Genomic DNA, 22156 nt, shown 5'->3' with positions numbered 1-22156 from the left:
GTCAGCTATCCAGGTTGTGCCCCTTCCAATTCTTGCCCAGCCTGGCCTATCACTGAGGGGACAGAGTGAGACAAAGAGAAAGCCCTGACAATGTGCAAGCGCTGCTCAACAACAGCCAAAACACTCCTGCACTATCAACACTGTTTTAGCCACAAATCCAAACCACATCCCATAGAAGCTGATATGAAGAATATTAACTCCATCCCAGCTGGACCCAGTACCACAGCACACAGCCACACAGAGAAATCATACAGCCATAGAGATGAATCCTAAGATTTAGACAAATTGGATAATTTGGCTGTTTACATACATAATAATCAAGACTACAGCTATTTCTTTTTATTAAAGTAAAGGTGTCCAACTGCTTGATCCAGCATGTCATACAATCTGTAGTTTTCTAGGCAGTATGAAGCTTTATTATTTTTGCTGATGATAGCAAAGCCAACAGCATGTAACTAACAATTCTTACAAGTGTTCCTAAGTATCATCAACACCCATTTAATCTTTCTGTTCTTAGTGTAATCTCACTGTCTAGGAAAACACTGGGCTCTATATAAAAGGCCATGAATAGAATACATTACAGATGTTATAAAATAATTTATATAACATGTGAAATTGTGTTTCAATACCTGACACTGCCAGAGTCTGCTTTCTGGAAATGTCAATTTTAAAGGAATGGAAATAAAATTAATAGCATCTTTTAAACAAATCAAAAATGTCAAGTGCAAATAAACAAGTATTAATAAAAATCCACATATGAATGAAAAATAATATAGAGTCAGAAAATGGATTGTCTTAATTTTCTTTATTTTTTTCATCATCACACTGGAATATATTGTTTTTTAAAAACACAGTTTGACTAACAAGAGTGAGTCTGGTGCTCAGTATGAAAATTGGGTCCCTGAAATTATTAAAGACACAGAAAATAATTTTCTAATTTAGTGTCATATGCTACTCGGATGAAGCTTTTAATTTCATACAGACTGAATCTAATTTCAGAACTGTTTTACTTTTTGAAAACATACTGCATAATAAAGAATTTAGAAGCAGAGAATATGAAAGAACTCAGAAATTAGGTACTCACAGTAGAAATGAATTTTGCAGTTTTAGGTATTTATACTTTTAATTCTAATTATTGAGAAAGTTTTCTCAACAATATTAAATGTTTCACAAATTAGGATGTTTCAAAAATTCTAGAAGAGTTGCGTATCCCAATCTAAGAAGTGATTCTCATGAAACATCTGTCTAGAGCTACACATAAAATCTGAATTATCTCCTACTTCTACATTACTATACTGATTTACTTCTAATATAAGCCTGTATTTTGAGAAATAGTATTACTTTTAATTTAGTTCTAACTAAAAATTCTTATTACTTAATTAATTTCATATATAAACATAGCAAACATGAGAGAACATATTCAGTGTAAAACATTTTCTGTATTTTTTTTGCTGTTGTGCTGTATTAAATTTTAAATTTGAATATGAGTGCAAATTATTTCACATGGCTATCATCCATCATCATTTTCATGCTGGAGTTTTTTTGTCATATAAAAATATTGAATTTCAGAAATAGTTAAAAAAACTTGTATGTTCTTTACACAATGTCCTAGCAAATGATTTTCTAATATGTATTACTTGATAAACTGTCTTTAGCCAGTTACTAACTTCTAATTGGTAGGCTTTATGAGCCCAGGGAATTCAACAGACAGATGGAAATTCTATGTAAGTATTTGATTGTACAACTAATACAGTTTTCTATTACAATGCAAGAAATCCCCAGATAAAACAGTCCCATGCCCATGAAGAGATTTTTCTTCTATGCTGTCAGTTAAACAAGAAGGTCTGGAAGAATGGAATCAATGAAATTTGGGTCTACTGTGGGTCTGTACTTAGTTCCCAGATGGATTCATTAATGTTTAATTAAGGGGTGAGTTCATGATACAGCCTTGCTCTCCCTGGAAGGCTAATAGGGTCACTCTTGTCTATTTAGCCACGTATTTTTATTGAGATTTTAAGAGCTTAATATCTCAGGATCTCTAACCTTGTCACATTTGGTCAAAATTGGACAAAGCATTAAAAATTATTGGCAGGGGAATAACCAACAAGCAGTGTGATCACATGAGCCCTTTTTCTTTTATCTTTTCTTTAAATTAAAATATATCACATTTTTAGAATTTGGCTATGCCTTTTTTTTTTTTTTTTAGACAGTTTAAATACTGGTATAGACATCTTAAATCCTTTCAAAACAATCTTCAGAACACTTGTTGCCATGAGGTCTTAATCACCCGTCCCTGAAACACTTCTCACAAGTTTATTTTCCTCTGCAGTGTTACGAAAGTTTTTTTAAACTAAGAAACCCAAATCCCATGATGTGAATGTATAGAAGTTCCTACAGCACAAAGAGTCTCTGTGCAGCCTTGGAAAGCTTCTTAACAAACAAGTATCCTGCGCTGGAACATAAGTTGTCAACCTGTATCTCAGGTATGTGTCAAGAAGTAATTAATGTTTACCATATAGAAATTGTTAAATATTAGATTCAATATTTTTAATGTTATCAAAACATAACAAATTACAGACATGTGCACACACAGAAACACACAATAGCAGTAGAACATGCTCAAGCAACACATTCAAGAAAATGTTTATTATCATAAGTAATAAAATACCTAGGAAATTATGTTTTCTTTTAAAAGTGATAATGCTGTCTATAAATGTGCCAGAACAAAGTGATGAAGGTCATTTTACCAGAACACTTAATCATGAAGAAAAAAAGCTATATTCAATTTTATAAATTCTTTTATTTTTTTAAAATGTATGTTTCTTAGTACGATGCTTCTACTGTATTTAGTGAAATAAGATTTTTAAACTAAAAGAAAATTAGCTTCCATACAAAAGAGTAGTTTTTTAATTAAAACTAGAACTAACATTGGTCTTATTTTCCTGTGTTCTGGAGTCATTAATTAAAAAGCAAGAGTTAGCATTAAAATTTTCAATTTTATTTATTCAATTAAATTATTTGAAACTCCATTCTGTTAAAATGTAACCAAAACATTATTCTCACATTCTTCCACACTTGGTGCTCGAGATAATAACTATTTTTTAAAGTACTATTTTTAGCACTTAAACACTAGAGAGATACATATTCTAATTCTACTTTCCTTCTAATAAACTCCTATAATGTTGTGTTTTAATTTCAAGATTAATCTCTGACTAAATGTATCTAAACAGTTTACAGAACTGAAAAATTTGTTCTAATTCTTTCAAACAGAATAAGGTTAAATCCAATCTGTTCAGTGTCTGGGAAAACTAACTATCCATATTACCTAAACTACAATCTCTTTTTGTAAGCACAAGTAAAAAGTCTGAAGACTGGCCCATTCTTATACCAAGGACAATATCTTCAAATAGTTGAATGATTATTGAAAGTCAATAAGAAGGAGGTCGTCTCAAAAAAAAAAAGAGTATTACTGAAGAGAAAATTAATTTGATGGTGAACCAACTGCTAATCTCTTGGGTAAAGAATGAATAATTATACAAATGTAATTAAACTAATTTCAGAAAAGCTTTGTGAAATTTGCAGCCTGAAAAGTTTGATGAGAGAAAACCCACAGTAATACATCCTCCTGTGGAATGATAACAATGATTTATGAAGCTCAAGTTATTTCTGCTGATTGAGCTCAGTCAAGATTGGTTTCACATGATCAGCTAAAGTACAGAAATCCATGATGTGTAGTGGCCCCACATGTTTGAACACACTGGGACACGCTCTTCTAGGTGATCCAAACGTTGGGGGTGGGGGGTTAAAAGCCACTGCTTTGTTTTCTCTGCATTTTCCCCTCATTAGGATACACTCCTCCTGCAAAGTTAGCCACTTCTGGTGGTCAGGAGCAAAGTCTCATTGTAAATGCACAGCAGGATAGTGGCAAAGCTGAGATTAATTCTCCATAGATTTATATAGACCTTTCTCACTGTTGATTGCTTGTACTGTTTCAAAGGTGCGTGTGTTGCCTTTTTTTATTGCTGGTTACTGACTTTATTCCAGCATATGGTGGTTGGCGCCATGACACAAAGTGAACATTTTATACTAGAATTAAAGTGGATATTTGACAGTTTCTGTCAGAAAGTCCAGAGCAAAGAATTTGTGAGACAAGATTTATTGCATATTTTATATGGGACACATCTGTTTCTTTGCTATGTTTCTCTTTAAACAGAAAAATAGCAATGAGGTTTCTTTAAGAAACAAAGGCTGTCAATAAAAAGCATGAACAGAAAAACTACATTATTGAGAATGAATTTAATCATTCTGACCTTCTAAAAATGTGTTGCTTGGAAGTATGACAATCACTTTTCCCTTTTTTTTCAGCCTGTATAGATTTTCAAATACACAGCTACCCATATTCAAGGGTAAATAAAATAAAAATGAAAGTCAGATTAAGTATTGATATTGGATATTCACATTAAAAAGAAAGGTGAAATATTAAGGTAGATTTTGCCTACTTTTTTAGCATCTGTAACTACATTTTAATGATGCAAAATGTGTCAAATAAACACCCTTTTTTCTGAAAATGTCTTATGAAACTATAGATCAATTATAAGAAGATATACAGCAAACTTCCCCACATTTATCTATTACTATCACTAAATCTGATATAGTTTGGCCTCTGAAGTTCAATTTAGTCTTCTTAACTAAATCAAAACTGATTTTGAAGAACACCTAGCAGGATCTTGTTTAAGAAAAAAAATTGTATGCATTAAACAAGAAAGTAAAAATCATTCAATAAAATTCTAAATTTTTAACCAACAGTAGTACTGCTTATAAAGATTCGTATTTAGTGTAAAATCCTAAGATTGAGAAACATGAAGTTTAAATAGGTAGAATCAAACAAGAACAAAAATAAAGAAAATATATTGCTCAAAAATCACATATGCTTTTATGAAAAGGTGTGGGTGTCTTATTACATCTAATTAAAGACAAGAACAATAGAAAAATACCTTCTGTTGAAATACACAAAATCTAAACAAATACTTATGACAAATAGCTGAAAATACTTATAGGCTCAATACTTCGTCAAACAAAAATATTGCAATCTCCTCTATAAAACAACAAGTACTTGTCAAATTATTTCATACTTCCAATACATTAGTTCTTGTTTTTAACTCAAAGATTTTCTAGAAATTCTATTTATATAGGAAAATTTATCTAGCTGCTAGTTTGAAAAGCCCATAATTTGAAATAAATTCTAAAAAAATGAGACAAACTTTGACCTGGAGTATTTCTCCTCCTTACTGCAAATAAAATACAGGATACTAACATTAAAAAGTATTTTGTTAGGATTCTTTTTAATGACGTTTCTAAGAAACACCCAACTGCATTTAAATACAAGGCACTGATATTTTCCTGAGCTTGTCATCTTTGTGATAAACACAAAGAAGAATACATTTGAAAACAGGATTTCTCAATTTCTAAATAAAAACCTGCAAACCTACTATTATTCTCCTTATGGGGAGATCTTGGGAAAAGTAAAGCATGTGTGACATATTAGTCAGGATATTTAATTCATTCCTTGAAAGCACTCAGATACAATCATGATGGGAAAAAAAAAAAATCTCATGTTAGCCTAATTTAAGACTAGAAATAAAAAAATAAGAAGAGTTATTACTGTATCTACCTGATGTATTTGGTGTTTTACAACTTATTTTCTGTTGAACTCTATCTATGGGAGCATCTGGAATTTTTTCCCTGCAGTGTATGTAAACATTTTTAAATGTTTATCCTCATATAAAAGGAAAGAAGAGGATATAAGTATTAGGTAACAAACCAGGGAATGTGAGTGCACCAGCTCAGCACACCGCTGCAGACTTTCTGCTTGCTGTATCTCTAGGCCTTTGTTACCTTCATGTTTAGGAGATACTTCCTATCTCTTGCTTTTACTCAATAACAGTAGATCTGTGCAAAAGACAATCCCAACTTTCCCATTAGTAGAAGAGTTAAATGTAATTGTGGTCACAGTTAAAGTTTTATTTGACTACCGTTTTGATTTCATATTGTCTATTGAACCACACAAAAACTATTTCTGAAGAAGATAATTAACACAAATAATTTGCATCTAAATTCACTATACTGTGATAAAACAGTCATGATGAGCTTAATTCCTCTTAGTTTTTTTTTTCTCTATTAGAACAAGAAAGTCTTGAATCTTAGCTTAAAAAACTAAAAAGAAAAAAGTTCATAAATCATACGCAGGTGAAAGTAATAGCACACTTTGGAATTCGGTTCATCTCCATCTATGACCACAGAATATTCTTTATATCAAATATTCAAAAGGACAGCTTACTTAAAAAAGAACCCAACAGAAATATCTTGCCAATAAATATATTGCCAATAAATAAATATTTAAATTTGGAAAGAAATTTTAAATCCTGAGAAAATTCTCTTCATTCACCACAAAACCAAACCAGTATCAAATTACATTACAATGAAGAATGTCTGGAATTTAAAAGGAAGAAGAGTCAAGGAAGAACAGTCAAACTTCCCCTACCATTATTTCAGATAGACATCATAGAATTAGCTCTCCTAATTAAAACCTGGGGATTCTCTGTTCTAGGAACTGCCCAATTACACATAAGGAAAGAATTCCTGATGCATAAAGTTTAATAATCTTTAACATATGCCCTATCCAATTCCACTTCCAGTCAATGGTGGGTCAAGCCCTTGTGCAAAATTGAAGCTAAGGAAACACACTCCAAACATTTACTGATAAACTGTACTGATAACTCCATAGATAATCAAACCAAATGTATTTTCTAGAGCAGTTTTTCCTTTTAGCATTATACTCTTTAATGTTTGAAGATTTCTGCTTGGCCAGAGAAGATACACTGTTGTGTCTAGTCAGGTATCCCTGCCTGTCCTAGGGCACCAGGAACCTCTGTAATATCTTATTCTGTTCCAGAATTGGCGACACTTTGTGGAGGGAACTTTCAGGCTGAGACATTCCCAAGATGAAAGAATTCGCACACATGCTTTGTACAAACAGTAATATCCTGAAGTCAGTGCAGAAGCTGAAGTCCTTAAAAAATATTTTTTGACACTTTCAAAATGGTTGACTTGGGACAACATTTAGATAGCTGAAAAAATTCTGATGCTAATAAGTTTGAATTTATTTACCTGTCATGAAAGAAGTACTGTTCCAATAAATTTCATACATACATCTCTTAAAAGAAATAAAACTTCTAATTTTTCCACCTCACTCAAAGTGTTCAAAAGCATGGTAAAGGCTCTGGACAAGGGTATATTTCTAAATATTTTGCCCTGGAATCTGAAGTATTTAGGCACAAAAATATCAGGGAAGCTAAAGGAAAGGCCGAATGATGACCTGAAATCAGACTCTTTTTTTACATTTTGGAGAAGTCTGTCTTTAATCACAGCTGTAATCTCACAATACTGTATTATCCATATGGTTTTACTCTGTCGTTCCTCAGTTCTGAGAGCTTAGTAGCAACCTGGTGCTTTGTCCTTTAACTAGCTTGATATTTCTGGTAACTGCACTATGAACATTGTGATTATTATTTTCGTTCTCAAAACAACAGTCCATCCTGTCCAACAAGACTGTAGGTTTTACCTGTTCTTATAGCTTAAAAAGGAAATCAGAGTTCACACTGTAAAAGAATCTAATCCAGAGAGCTTCAATTTCTTGAAAATTTTCAGCATGTAGTATTTTTATCAATCATGCCCAAAAACATTAAAACAGGATATTCGCGTGTTTGTACACGTCCAAAGAATAATTGAGAAAAAGTATTAACATACCAAAATTACAAAAGTCTACAGAGAAATTCCACATAACTGCATACCAGGTTAAGCATGTTATTGCCATAATCAGTTTGTATTATATGGTGCACTGAAGAGTATTTTCAGGCTTAATGGTGTAAAATTACAGTGCACAGGGGACAAACACAAGGTGAGAGTGACCAGGGTGAGGTTAGGTACTGAGGTCTCTTGAGACCAAGTGTGTTTGGGCCCTTCATTATTTAAGTGCATGAATCTCTTCTATCCAATCCTTTCCAATTCTTGACTCTGCTCTTTCCTTGCAGTAGTATCTTCCATATATGTAAACAACTGCTCATAGGTTATATAATCTAAAGTAATGAATAAGTGAGCACCTTTACTTCCTGCAATGAAGCTTTGACACAGATTTTAATCCTATTAGTTCACTGGAATATCAGAACATGAAGACACAAAAAGAAAAAAAAGATAAATAGGAGATCATGCAGGAAATTCTTAAGAGCATAGTGCAAAAAAGCAGCTGGACTGAAAGGAAAGCCTAATAGGATCCCTGTGAAAAGCCAACACATACAACCTACAGTTCTATTTACCTCTAAGTCTATGATAAAGAAAATGGAAGAGATCTAGTGGAATTTAACAGAAAGTAGACATTACAATGAGAATTTAAAGAGGATGTTGAACTCCAGATAGCTTGTAGTGGTTATAGTAAAGGCATCAGTAATTCTAGGAATAGATTTTATAACTATCATATACATCACAATTTTGTACTAAATCAAGGGTATTAACACTAACATTCCTTATGTCACTTAGCTGCTATTAATTAGGAAATCCTTCTCTATATCATGACATGCCAGTGACTTTGTAATAGCCATGTTAATTCAGTATACCACAATGAGAAGGAAGTTGGAACTGTTTTCTATAGGAGAACTTGTTTTCTAAGAGGAGATGACAATGCATTTTCAATTACCACTTCCTCTAAATTACATTCACAATACGCATTATAATAGAGTGTAACCTTCCAATTTCTATAGTAAGTCATGATATAGTGAAACTGGTTTTAGTAATTTGATGTAATCTGTTTCAAAAATAATAAATTGTGAGTTTCCTGAAAAGTCATAGCTGTTATTAACACGAATTTTCAGGACTTTGATGTTGATAATTCTTCTGGTAGTGTGGGAGAAAATACTCTTTTCAGAGCAAATTCTTGTTCTTTGAATCAGTTCACTGTCAATATTGCATTACTTAGGAGGCATATGGATGCAATCGCATTCCAAGACAACTTATTTGGTGTCTTATGGACTGAGGCTATTGTCTAACTATACAATCTCAGAGTACCACAGCAATAAGGTTGTGTGCTTTGCAGACTCGTGCCAATTTATGTAAATCACTCTTTCATCTGTTTAAATATGATGATCTTTTGAGTGATGAAAACAATTATGTCTGTCACAAAGTTTGAAAGATTAAAGTAATTCTGCTCCTGGCATATAAAACAGTGTTCCAAATCTAAACACAAACTTTGCCTGGTCTGTAATGTCATTGCTGGGAAGCATAAAAAGTTTTAAGCAAACATTATCACTGCAAGGAAGTATGACATATTTTTCATGTTTGACACTGGACATAAATATCCTCCCACACTGTTTAATGTGAGAACTGCATATGTGTGGCAGAGATAATAAAACATCTCAGTGAAAACAAATGAAATGAAAAAGAAGTTATGGTAAGTAGAACAGAAATAAAGCTTTGAAGTTGAAAGTCATATCTGAACATTCTATTCACAAGAGGAAGAATCAGTATTTGATATGCAGAGTGGGTAGTCACACAATCCGGAAGCATTTCATGCTTTGTAGGAATGGTTATCTGTTCAGAGATATATTTTTTAGCTGATAGAAGCAACTCCATAAAATGCAGGTAAGAAAAATCTGGCCAATTGTAAGATCCTCTTAAGTGCTGTTGCTCTTCTGCTGTTACTTATATGGTATTTTAATGGACAGCTAAAATTTTACAGTGCTCTTAAAAATTATTCTTGATTTTCTTACTTCACTTGTTCAGCATTAAAATATTCAAGAGCTTTACAAATAAAATGCAACACAAGTACCATAATCTGATATGTGTTTTAAAGCAGAGGAATACAACACAAGTGGGAAGACAAGTACGTGACTTAACTTCATATACAATTTTAGAGTATTTCTCTTTCTTACTGTTAATGTTCTACTTCAGGAAAAAAGGTGTAATTTTATTGCAGAAAGCAAGGATTTTAAATAGTTCCCAGAGGTTTCTGATATTTTGGGATGTCATTACAGACAAGCTCTACCAGGTAATTGCTTTGAGTAACAAAATATAATCTCTTTGTCTTAAAAAAAAAACATAATATTGTCACACTATGAAAGGAAATTAGTTCCAATGTAATTTTCTTCCTAATCTTTGATTGTATTAAGATGTATAAAGGTATGTCCTGTTGACAGTAAGAGAGAAGAAAGTATTATTGTATCTTGAAAAAATGGTGCCTTGCGTGTTCTTGACTTCCGATTCACTAGTACTCAATGGCACTAACATCTTCCTTTATACTTCATAGACTGCTATGAGAGAAAAGCAGCAATTTTGAGTGGAAATACTTTTTTATGTAATATAACAAACTATGCAATCATCCTCCTACACTCAAAATATGTATGGGGCTCTAAACTAATAAAAGGTTGCTTTTCCAGGGTTAATGCTACTAGATGAGAAGCATAAATCACCGTGTATGAGCACGGATAGCACAAGAAAAACATCTTGGAGAGAATATTTACATACTGAGGAGCAAGTAGGAAATGATGAACAAGAAATTCAAAGCTGGCCAGCTGCGAGCTTTTATCATAGAATCACAGAATGGTTTGGGTTGGATGGGACACTAAAGATCATCTGACCCTGCTGACATGGGCTGGTTCGAACAAGTAAACCAATTGGTTCAGAGCCTCATCCAACCTGGTCTTGAACACTTCCAGGGATGGGGCAAACCAGTTTCTCTAGGCAAATTGCTCCTGTGCCTCACCAACCTTATTGTAAAGGATTTGTTGTTACTATCTAATCTAAACCAACATTTTCTCAATTTAAAGCCATACCCCCATGTCCTATCACTACATATCCTCATTAGAAGTCCCTCTCCAGGTCTTAGTAGCCTTCTTTAGATACTGGACAGCTGCTGTAAGGTCTACCCAGAGTTTTCTCCAGAGTGAACAGCCCCAACCTTCCTGGCCTTCCTAATATAATTTATTTCTTATTCTCTTTCCTAATGGACTACCTCAACAATCCTCTGTGGTGCACTTCAACAGGCAGATGAGGAAATGCAGATCAAAACTTCTGTTCTATACCAGAGATCCATTCGAAAGTGCACTGGACTAAGCCCAGGTACCTACTGCAGCCTGGCTAAAATTATTAACAAGAAATCACTCAGCAGTTAGAATCGGATTTGCGGACTGTTTCCCAGTTAAAAGCGGGTTTGTGGACTGTTTCCATATGGTTGCTAAGCTTGTCAGAAATATTCACTAACTCCTGACATAATGCTGTGGTGACTAGCTTGGTCTATGACTCTGTTTTCCTATTGCATAGTTCCATAGATATCACAGTGTTGACCTTTTATTTAGTTTACAACACACAACAGTTCTAGCAAAGCAATTAATCTAACCAATGTTTCCCAAATGTTAGGCTAGAATTCTAAGCATACGACTATTTCTCTTTTTTTGGGATTAATCTCAATAGATCACTCTGTTTGACAAATCCCTCCATCTCCACCTTGTTTGTTACCTTGGTCACTTTCAGTGTCTTGTACATTTTTCCCAAATAACTTTGCTTTCCACTACTAATGAATTTCAAAAACTGCTCTGTCTTAACATCTGACTACTCGCTTCCCAGACTCTGTTCTAAATTAAATGAATTATTGTAATAGCAGAGTCTTCATCACCAAGATGCTTTATTTTTAGAGAAATTAAGAGAAGCAGCCATCTTCCTAAGCTTTTCCTATGCTAACTGCTATGACGTGTAAGACCTCTTCATTTTCACATTCCTGTTCATGAGGTAGGAACCCAAGTGCAGATTAAAGTTTTTACATGCTTTCTGACCTGGATCCAATGAAAAAGAGTTTGGAAACAGATTTTCCAAGATCCTTCATGAATCTGCTATTTGTTTTTGCATTTACTAAAATGGATAAACAATAGGAAATAGTCAGGTGGCAAAATAAGATATAAATTTAATTAACATTAGTCATCTACTCCTGTGTGTCATTTATTTTCTGGTTTGTATTACTCTTCAGGGAATGCACAAGGAGACTAAGAAACACTATGAAAAACACCAATGTTTATGGGTCCTTCTAGTGAGCTGTGCAGTTGCAGTAACCAAAATATTTTTTTTCATTTTCAAAATAGAGTATTTTGCATCTTCCTCATAGTCATCTAACTATTCTGATTTTTTTTGTGGGCGGTAGTTTCATATCAAAAGAGTAGTTTTCTTCTAAGAAATTCTGAGCAAGAACTTAATGAATTAAAGAGCATTCCAGACCACATATTAATTTCATATTTTCAAAGGCCTTCTTGCAGATAATGGCAATTTAAATGGAAAAAAAATTATGAACATATTTTTAACAACCCCATGCAGTAATTTCAATGGAAAAACAGTAAGTGAATACCAATTTATAATAATTAGTAGGTCTCCATACTATACAACAACTAATATAATTTGTTGCACATGATATAATTAGATTTACTAAAGATTATTTCAACTTTGATAATAATCTAAGCCTTTTCCAAAAAGCAAAGGCATATCAAATACAACTAGTGAAGCATTAAGACAGTTTACACAAGGTGTCTTTCATGTGGGGTTCATGATGTACTTGACAAAAATTATCTTTCACTACAAAACCAAGCAAGAATCATTATTTAACACTCTGTACCAGAAAAGAGGGGCACTCTCTGAGAAGGATATTAACCAACTGCTAGCACCACATATAAAGTAGCCAAACTGGGAATAGAACCCAAAGCTTCTGGCACCTAATTCCCTGCTGAAGGCACTGGGCTACATTACATCCAGTTATACAAACCAGCACTGACATCAGCAGAAGTACAGTTTATCCCCTCCAGCATTTTAGAATGTCAGTCGCCATAACACTCTCAGTGTTTTTTATTTCAACACAGCCAAGTATTAGATTTAATTGGTATTAATTATAATTAGGAAATGTAAACACTTCAGTATAAGCAAATGAGGATTTTTTTTCTAACAGTACTTCCAACTTCACATTGACTAGAAATTATGGGAATTGTGTGTGTGGGAAAAACCTCCATATCTATGAGTTCCAGCCTATTTTCAAGCCAGAAGTTTCAGAAAAGCATCTGAGTTTTGGATACTTGCTGTGAGCTGGCAGAAATATAACAATTTTTTCTTACATTTGCTTAAACCAGCCACAAGTCTTTTTTAAACAAACAAAACTGAAAACAGATGCTTATTGGATGCTCAGTATTATCAGCAAGCTCCTAATTTCAGAGAAGCTGCTGAGTTTGCAGACACCTCTGACCTTGACATTTGTCCAACGCCTATTCTAGTGCCATAAATCAAGATGTGTTTGTCTGTTATTTTTCCCTATATTCAGTGTGGAATTTTTTAGGACTTCCATTCTAGTGCCACAGAAAGTACCATCCACCATTATAAGGATTCAAATCATTCAGGTGATTAACAGAAAAATAGAGTCAATCATTATAGAATCTGACAACCTACTGAAAAATCACCTCAGAATAAGGTAGAATAAGATGTCAAAAGATGAGAAATTAAATTACCCAAAATTAAGTGTGTCTGATTAGCTACCATAAAGCATAACATTATAAAGCAAAAGAAGAACAAGGGAACATAAAAAGTAGACAAGTGAGTAATCCAGGTGGTTTTGCTCTTTCTAGTATACAAAAGACCTCACTAAAAAGCGTCCAATAAATATAATATATAGTACTTACTGTCCCAGGACAGCATGCAGGAATGTATCCTCTCTCTCTCTTTTTTTAAAAAATATATACATTATTCAAACATGTAAGGATAAAATTTTCTGTCACACTGACAAAGATAAATATACCTCAATTTTCACATCAAAAGGCATAAACAGGGAAAATATTTAGAAGAATATGTTTTTCTCTTTGAAATGGTAATGCACAATCAAATTGGAATTTTATCTAAAGCAGAACTAGTCTTCTTCCAAGATCAACTGGGTATTTTTATAATATTCCACATATAAGAAAGTGGAGTACAATAGAAAGGGTAGCTCAGCATTGCAGGAGAAACCAGTTACTGGGTTGTCTTCATTTTTTAAGACTGTGTTGATATTATTTGTTATTCCTTCTGCTAGTTTTAGCTGGGGTGGAGCTAACTTTCTTCATGCACTCCTGTGGTGCAGTAGGTTGGATTTGTGATGAAAACAGGGTTGATAACACATCCATGTTTTAGCTATTGCTGAACAGTCCTGCACAGTATTCAGGCCTTCTCTATTTCTAACAGTGATGTTTAGAAAGTAGGTTGAGAATAAACAAGAAGCTGGGAGGGGCCAAGCCGAATCAATCAAAGAGATAACTCATACCACATGACAACATGCTCAGAAATAAATCTAGAAAAAGAAGGAGGAAGCAGGGGAGAAGTTCAGAGTTTTGATGCTTGTCTTCCCAAATAGTGGTTATGCATGATGAAATCCTGCTTTCCTGGTAATATGCAATCTAGAAATGTCAGCTCTAAATGGAGCTTAGAAATACTGTGGCCCACAGGACTAGGGAAGTGACAAAACCGGCTGTACCTGGCACTGGCAAGGCCACACCTTGAATCCCGTGTTCAGTTTTAGGCCCCTCACACATGAAAGCATTGAGGTGATAGAGCATGTCCAAAGAAGGGCAATGGAGTTGGGGAAGGCTCTGTAGCACAAGTCCAACAAGCAGTGTCTGAGGGAGCTGGGGGTGTTTAGCCTGGGGAAAGGGAGGCTCAGGAGAGGCTTTATCACTCTCTACAGCTCCCAGAGAGCACAGTGACATGGGGGTCAGTCTCTTCTCTCAGGTAGCAAGTGATAGGACAAATGTGTCAGAGGAGGTGCAGATTTGATGTTAGGAAAAATTTCTTCACTGAAAGGGTTATCAGGTATTGAAACAGGCTACCCAGGAAAGTAGTGGGATAACTATCACTGGAAGAGTTTAAAAAGAGTGTAGGTGCTGTGCTTAGAGACATAGTTTAGTGATAGAACTGGCAATGTCAGGTTAATGGCTGGACTTAGTAATTTTTAAGAAGTCTTTTCCAGCCTTAAGGATTCTAAGAAATGGCTGAACACCTGCTCACTGATGTGAGGAGTTGATCAAATTCCATATTTTGCATTGCTTATTCACACAGCTTTTGCTTTCCCTATTAAATTGCCTGTATTTTGATTCATTAGTTTTCTTTCATTCACCCTTCTACCCCCTCTTAGCCTCCCCATGGAGAGGCAGCTAGCAAACAGCTCTGTGGTGCTAAGCTACCAGAACAGCCCTCAAGAGATTCAGAGTGCAGTAAGAATTACAGTCTGTGGTACGATTGTGGAAGACACCATTTGGTTAGGGTCCTGGAAAGACCTGGGCAAAATTGAATTATTACAATCCTTTGGCAAGCGAGATCAAGAAACATGCTGGAGATCATAATGGTTGTGTAGAAATACAAATATATATTTATATATAAATTATATATATGCATATATATATATGTAGTACTAATTCAGTCTCGATATTATTGTTAAACTGTAAGTGAAAATTTCCAATTAAATACATTAGAAAGACAATGGAACCATTCTGCAGTGACATCAAGATTTCCATTACATTTCTTTGTTTTAAAAGTTAGTTCTGTGGCAAGGAATTTGCTGCTTAAATACTGTCCAAATACACTTGCACCTAAAAAAATGTTATCAAATATGTATAACCATTGAACTCCATGGCCTGGGAGAAGGGTAAAGGAGAATATCAGCTTACTTATCAGTACAGTTTAACGGCTACTTTTGAAATAGCCTGTTTTCATTTTTTAAAGTATTTACACAAGATGGCCTCATGAAACAGAGTTATTAAAAAGACATTAGGACAATCTTTATAAAAAGGATTAGGCTAGTTAAAAAAATAATTACAATAATCTGAATGATCACTAATATTCTGTCTGGATGAGCAGATTCAGATAGTTCAACTGACTTCTCAAATAGTAAATTGTTAAACTGTTCACCATTTCTATGAGAAATACAATTAAATTCTTAACAATTCTAGTACCTCTGTCAAAAATACAGAATTTGTTTATCCAAAAAGACTGTACCCCTAACAAGGAGAGGAGGGAAAGTCTCCCCCTGCATATATTCCCACAGCTCCAGAAGCAATAGTGCTGGCAGAAGCAGGTGATGGGGAGCACAGTATGGGAAACAGGAAGAAGCAGGACTGTTCTTTTCAACAGCAACCTGCAATTACATTGTCTTCTGTTAATTACCAAACTGTACCCTGGTTTTCACCCACTGTCTCCAGACTCTAACTTGGTAAATCACTTTTTTGATGCTTATTACTGTCTCACACAAGACAAAAATCTTTAAATATGGAAAAGACAGTTTACAAGCTCACACTAGGGGGAAAAGATGACATGTGGACTTTTTTTAAAAAAGTGTCTTTCACTTGTCTTTTTTGTCTTTGAAGGTTTATATTCCCTCTGATAAAGTTGGTCTGTGATGAATATATTTTTCATTTTGCCTACAAATAATAATAAAGAACAAAGCACAAAATAACCAATGGGAAATGGGTGAGGTCAAGGGAGTGATTATTTTTGACAAGTGATGTCTAAGATCTGTATAACATATATCAACATATATGAACATATATTAGGACCATTAGGAACATAATCCCCAGGAATTTTCAGAGGAAACAGATACTTAATGCAGCTTACATTATACATAACTTTTTGGCAGTAAGTTTTTTTTTTTTTCAGATGTGGTTACCTTTCTTGAAGAATTCCTCTAATTTCTCCTTGAAAGGCTGGAGATGTTCTTCGGAAGACTCTTTGCAAACTAACTTCATCTGCTTTTCAGAGGCTATAAAAAGATGAGACACATTTATGACAGAAGTAATGTACCAGAAATAGATTTCAGCACCATAGGAGCCTACATCTAAATTAGTCACCTGAATTTACTTTAGTGGTAATAAACAAGCACTAAGGAATCCAGCAATTACATTAAAATAAAAAATACAACTAGTCTAGCTAGTATTACTAGCTATATATATATATACTAGTATGATAAAAAAAATAAAATAATTCTGCATGTGTTTAGAGTGGAATTTGTCTTCAGTAAGGAATTTGTTCCAAAACTCCTGCAGAGTGCTAAGGCTTGCAACTAACACAGCCTGCCTCACACACTAATTCTGGACGATATACATAAAGCTTTAAAGTCTGTTTCTGTGGTGAGTGAAGGACGCCTCATATCTGGATTGATTTTAATCAACCAGTGCCAGGCATCTCATACTCAACCATTTTTCCTGAAACAGATGCAGAAATTCAGCATTACTTAAGTATTCCATCCCCAGACCATGACATGAAACAGTTGAAGTATGTAAGAAAGTTAACTTACATATAAGCGCAATTTTTTTACTATTTAATCTATCTGCTATTTTAAGAACCAATGCCATGCCAATTTCTGAAAATCTTCGGGGTTTTTTTGCCAATTTTAACAGGCCTAGAACTTCTAGTAAACTTAGTGCATTCCAGTGTTCCACATTAAAGATGACAGGAGGCAGAAATCAAAATGAAATTACTTTCCAACTGAAAGCATCTTTTTAGCAACTGAGTTTATGAACCACTACAAGATTTTTCTTCCACAACTTTTCACTCCCAAGAAGCAAAACTTAGATGGAAATTTATTCTAGAGTTAAACCTAAGACTTACAGTTTGGCTGCATGAACTGTATTCACACCATATTGCTACCATGATTAAATAAAAAAGAATGTAAAATTGTGGAAATAGAAGTTGAGCCTGTGTAATTAAAATGTCACATTATTTAAATTTGCAATGCAGTGTAAAAAGTCAACAGAAGGTTGAAAATAGATGCATACATTTTGCTGTTCAAGTAGTATTGTGCTTATAATACCCTTGGACCATCAGGACATACTGAAAAGAACCAGTTTTTCAATTAATTGATAACAGAAACAAATTTGGACAATTCTTATAGAAAAATACTGAAAAATGCCCATTCCCACCTAAGAGCTTATTTTAATTTTGCAACCCTCCACACAGGTTGTGTAAAATGGCCTGGGCTAGAGTCTAAGTTTATCTTTAATATACAGTCTTGTCACTGGTAGCATATGAAAAACCTTTCAAATTATTCAGAGTAAACTTAATGGATATTTGTTTGAATACCAAATAGTAGGCAGAATGGAGTGGTGCCTTAAACATACTAGACTGGGAAAGAAAGTCCTTTATTAGCTGCTCAGTTATGTGTCTTTAATATTTTAAAATAAGCAAAAAAAAAAAAATCCTCAAATCAGGGAAGTTTAGATGACATCTTAAGATTTATTTTCTTATGATACATGCTGTTTACCATTAACAATTTGAACTTTCTCTGACTGTCACAATACATTTATTGAAACGTGTGTATGCTTACTATTTATGTTTGCAGAATTAGAGATTTCAATTGAGCAAATTCTAACACTGCTTTGGAAGACAGCAGATACTAGAAATTTATCAGTGGAAAAGATCTAGCAAAATAACTGAGACTGTATTGTAAGTTTCTGACTGGAAGCTTGAACAGTTAACACACAGGTTTGTGTTCTTTTTTTCATTTAGACAAATATACAGAAAAACAAGGCAATATTTAGAAATTATTTTGGATAAACATGAAATGATGAAACCGTACAAGTAATATAGTCCACACAGTATGTTCAGACATTTGAAATACAGTAAATGGCCATGATTCTCACAGTCATGTGAGGTTGCAACAACTGCAAAGCAGTGTTTCTTTTATAATACTCTCACATAAATTTATATAAATCTATACAGAATTAAATTTCTATGAATATATTAGACTAATAAGCTTGTAGCTATGGTAGTATCTGAACACACTCTAATATACTCTAGAAAGGGATTTTCCCAAACATATGCTATTGTTAATGCATCATCTGAAGCACTGAAAGCTTCCTGGATGCTTCCTACAAGCTTAAATGACACAAGACTTTGAAAGGTTACTCAGGTAGATCCCATGCATTCAAGTGACCAAGACTAGGATGAGCTCTTCCTAAAGTAAAAAGAAAGCACATAGAAACCACCCTCAGTAATTTATTTTTTTTTAAATTGAGAATACTAACATTAACCTTAATCAGATGACAAAAACTCCAGGAAAATCTGGATAAGAAGTACAAATACACAGAGCATATGGAAAAAAAACCTGATTAGGATAGTGAATTCTTAAGAAGAATCCTAACACTCCTAACAAGGAGATCAATATTTGGAATGAAGGTAGAGGAACAGTAAGAAGAAAGTCACAGAAATGAAGAAAAATGGGACCGGTGACACAGAGTAACTGAATAAGGATGCTGATTAAAACCCTAAAAATTTGATATAAAGTGAAAAGAGATACCAGTTTCAAATGCTTAAAATTATCTTGAAATAATGAAATTGAAAGAGGCAGAAGTCAAGTAAATGCTAGTAAATTCTAAAAATTTACACTATTGTGAAGCCTGAAAAAGAGATCTTTTAGGCTGAAAAAACCTTAGAACATGACCAAGTTTGCTTGGGGATAGACATGGCAAGGAATAATGGAAGTGTGTTCAAAGGAATCACAAATCAGATACATGTAAAAACATAATTTGAAGAGGAAAAAGCATTTAATGATACAATTAATGTGAAGGTTTTGATTAAAATGGCAGTTGCAATGATACATATTGAAGTCAGGTGGTCTTTGTCAAGGTGCTTTTGTAATGGCAGAAGTCTACCATACAACTGTATAACCTACCTTAGCTCAACACAACATAATAAAAAGGTTTCTCGTAACTAGTATTCACTGAGTCTCCTGTTATACAAGGTTTTTTGTCCAGTTGGGTTTTTATTTACTTGAAACATAACGTTAAAAATGTCATGCCCAACATTACATAAAAAACCCCTAAAACTGCAAAGTCTAGTTCCATAAGTTGCTTTGCTTTACCTTGCTAAAAATACTCTAACATGAGGAATCTTACATCTATACTTTATACTTTGTTCGTGTATTCACTACAGTACAAAACTTTTCATCTTTGAAAGAAAATTACTTCAGCAAGTTTTTATTAGAATGATTTCGAGGTAAAAATCCTTCATTTAAATATACACTGAAAAGCTACTTTCTGAAAAAATGTCTTTCCAAAATTCTGATGAATCTGAGGGAATTCTGAGGAAGCTGACAGCTGTCACACCATACATACATGTCTCCTCTCACTGTCTTATTCCAAAATAATAATTTTGGAAAATAAAAAACCTGCTTCAGCATTAGTGAGTTCAAACAGATCTAAATTCTCCACTAATGTAATAAACTTTTGGTTCTTTTCCTTGGTATGAGCTGTATGTTAGTGAAATTGAATGTAGTATGCCATTTTGAAAATTGTTTATTTCTAAATGAGCTATTGCAAAAAAAAAAAAAAGGAAAATACAAGTGTGCAAAAGTATTTGAAAGCCATTACAAATTGTTGGATGTACATCATGCTTCACCCACTACAAATCTTGGCCACAGAAATGGAAAGCATTAGCAAAACATTAAAACAAAGCTGGAAACTGCTGATTATCAGTTTGCCACTGTCTTCAGATTTAATGCAGTACTTGGCTCAAAAAGTTCCTTAAAAATCCCCAATATAAGTGAAAATATTTACAAAATAGAATGTCTCTCGCTTAATGCCTATTGGGCAATAGTCTTAAAACTCCACAGACACTTGTAAATCTGTCAAAAGAATCATGGACCATAAACAAACTTTCATGTAAAAAGCATTTTTGTGTCAATCAGACACAATTTGGAATTTTTTAAGCACCATTTTTAAAGTAAATGCAAAACAAGAAATAGTTTGAAGTTGATAACAGTAAATTACTAACTATTTACTCACCAGAACCCACCAATAGCGTTTACAGGAATCAGCCTGACAGCAAAACCAAGTATCAACACCATGAATTCCTATAAACCTGTCACTGACACTATCCCCCGTGAGTTATGCCTTTGGGAAAGCTGCTAAAGCTCCCCCGCTCCTGTCTGTTCAGAGTATGGCAGGTTATACTGCCAGGCTTACTCTTTTATTTTGTTACAATGGAGGCATACCTTTGACAGAGGGATTACTGTTTGATAATTCTTTCTTAGAGCTCTTACCTTTTATGTTTCAAAGAGAATTTGAAATCATACCACAAATGAATTCAGTATAACGCCAAATAACCCCATATTTCTGTATGAGAGAACCCATGATTTTTTACAGTGCAGAAACCTGTTATGCTACTTGGATCTATATGCCCAAATAAAAACTTGATAAACCTGTGATAAAATTAGTAAATTTATATTATTCAACAAGCGCGCTACATAATTTTCTCCTGATTTAGTTCCTTTGGTTTTGCTTTATTAATTTTCTTGCTTGGAAACAACTTTGCAAGCTAAATAAATCATTACTGGTATGTTTACCCATTGCACACTGCAGCAGGATCTGGTTATGGTCTCCTGTTACTACGTGCACTTAGGTACCTACTTACTCGAACCGTTCACATGATATTCATTCAATGCATTTTATGTATAAACTTGCACGTAAATTTTCTTTTCAGATAGAATTTTAAATAATGTACAGAAGGGAAGAGATTCATCTTGATTCTGTGGGAGCATGGTAAGAATATTAACAACTTCCAAATGCAAGAGGCTATGCTGCTACTGACTCAGGAAAGGTTCAGGAACAGTATTTTATTTGCCCTTTTGGACACACATTGATAATCAGTACACGTCAAAAATAGAACGCACAAATGTTCAAGCACTATCACCGAAGCCAGAGTGGGGCTAACTAATACAGAAGCCTTTGAACAAAGCAGAGATGGAAATGCTGTGAAGTGGGGTGGAAGTTTTCTGAGACAAAGCTATCTGAGAAAAATGTAAAAGGGCATCAGACTTTGGTAGCACGGTTCTCAAGCTCGGTTTTTATTGCCTTAAATAAAGGTCAACAATTTCATGCAAAAACGTGTTAACACACATAAAATCAAATACATCATTCTAACCTATTAATTGGTTGTATAACTACTGTGCTGTGAAGATATTTTCAGCTAATTTAAAAGAAGAAATGTGCTTTTATATAGTTATTTTCTTCACATATAGTAATTCCTTCTTAAAAAAAATATTTCAGAGGATAAATAAAAAGTCTAG

At 33.9% G+C, this 22156-nt stretch overlaps 1 protein-coding gene across 5 annotated transcripts in view; it reads right to left on the bottom strand.

Moving 5' to 3' along the window:
* FMN1 (formin 1) overlaps positions 1-22156 on the bottom strand; it is a 176554-nt gene that overhangs the window by 18604 nt on the left and 135794 nt on the right. For all 5 annotated transcript variants that reach the window (XM_023928341.2, XM_086892712.1, XM_023928340.2 and 2 more), the window contains one exon: positions 16760-16852. In XM_023928341.2, the coding sequence (XP_023784109.2) occupies positions 16760-16852 (93 nt within the window). The remainder of the gene's footprint in view (positions 1-16759; positions 16853-22156) is intronic.

This window comes from Cyanistes caeruleus, chromosome 6 (genome assembly GCF_971803275.1).
Source record: "Cyanistes caeruleus chromosome 6, bCyaCae1.hap1.1, whole genome shotgun sequence".
Lineage (NCBI taxonomy): Eukaryota > Metazoa > Chordata > Aves > Passeriformes > Paridae > Cyanistes > Cyanistes caeruleus.
The sequence above is the reverse complement of the archived record's forward strand: the minus strand, read 5'-3'. Positions and strand labels throughout refer to the sequence as shown.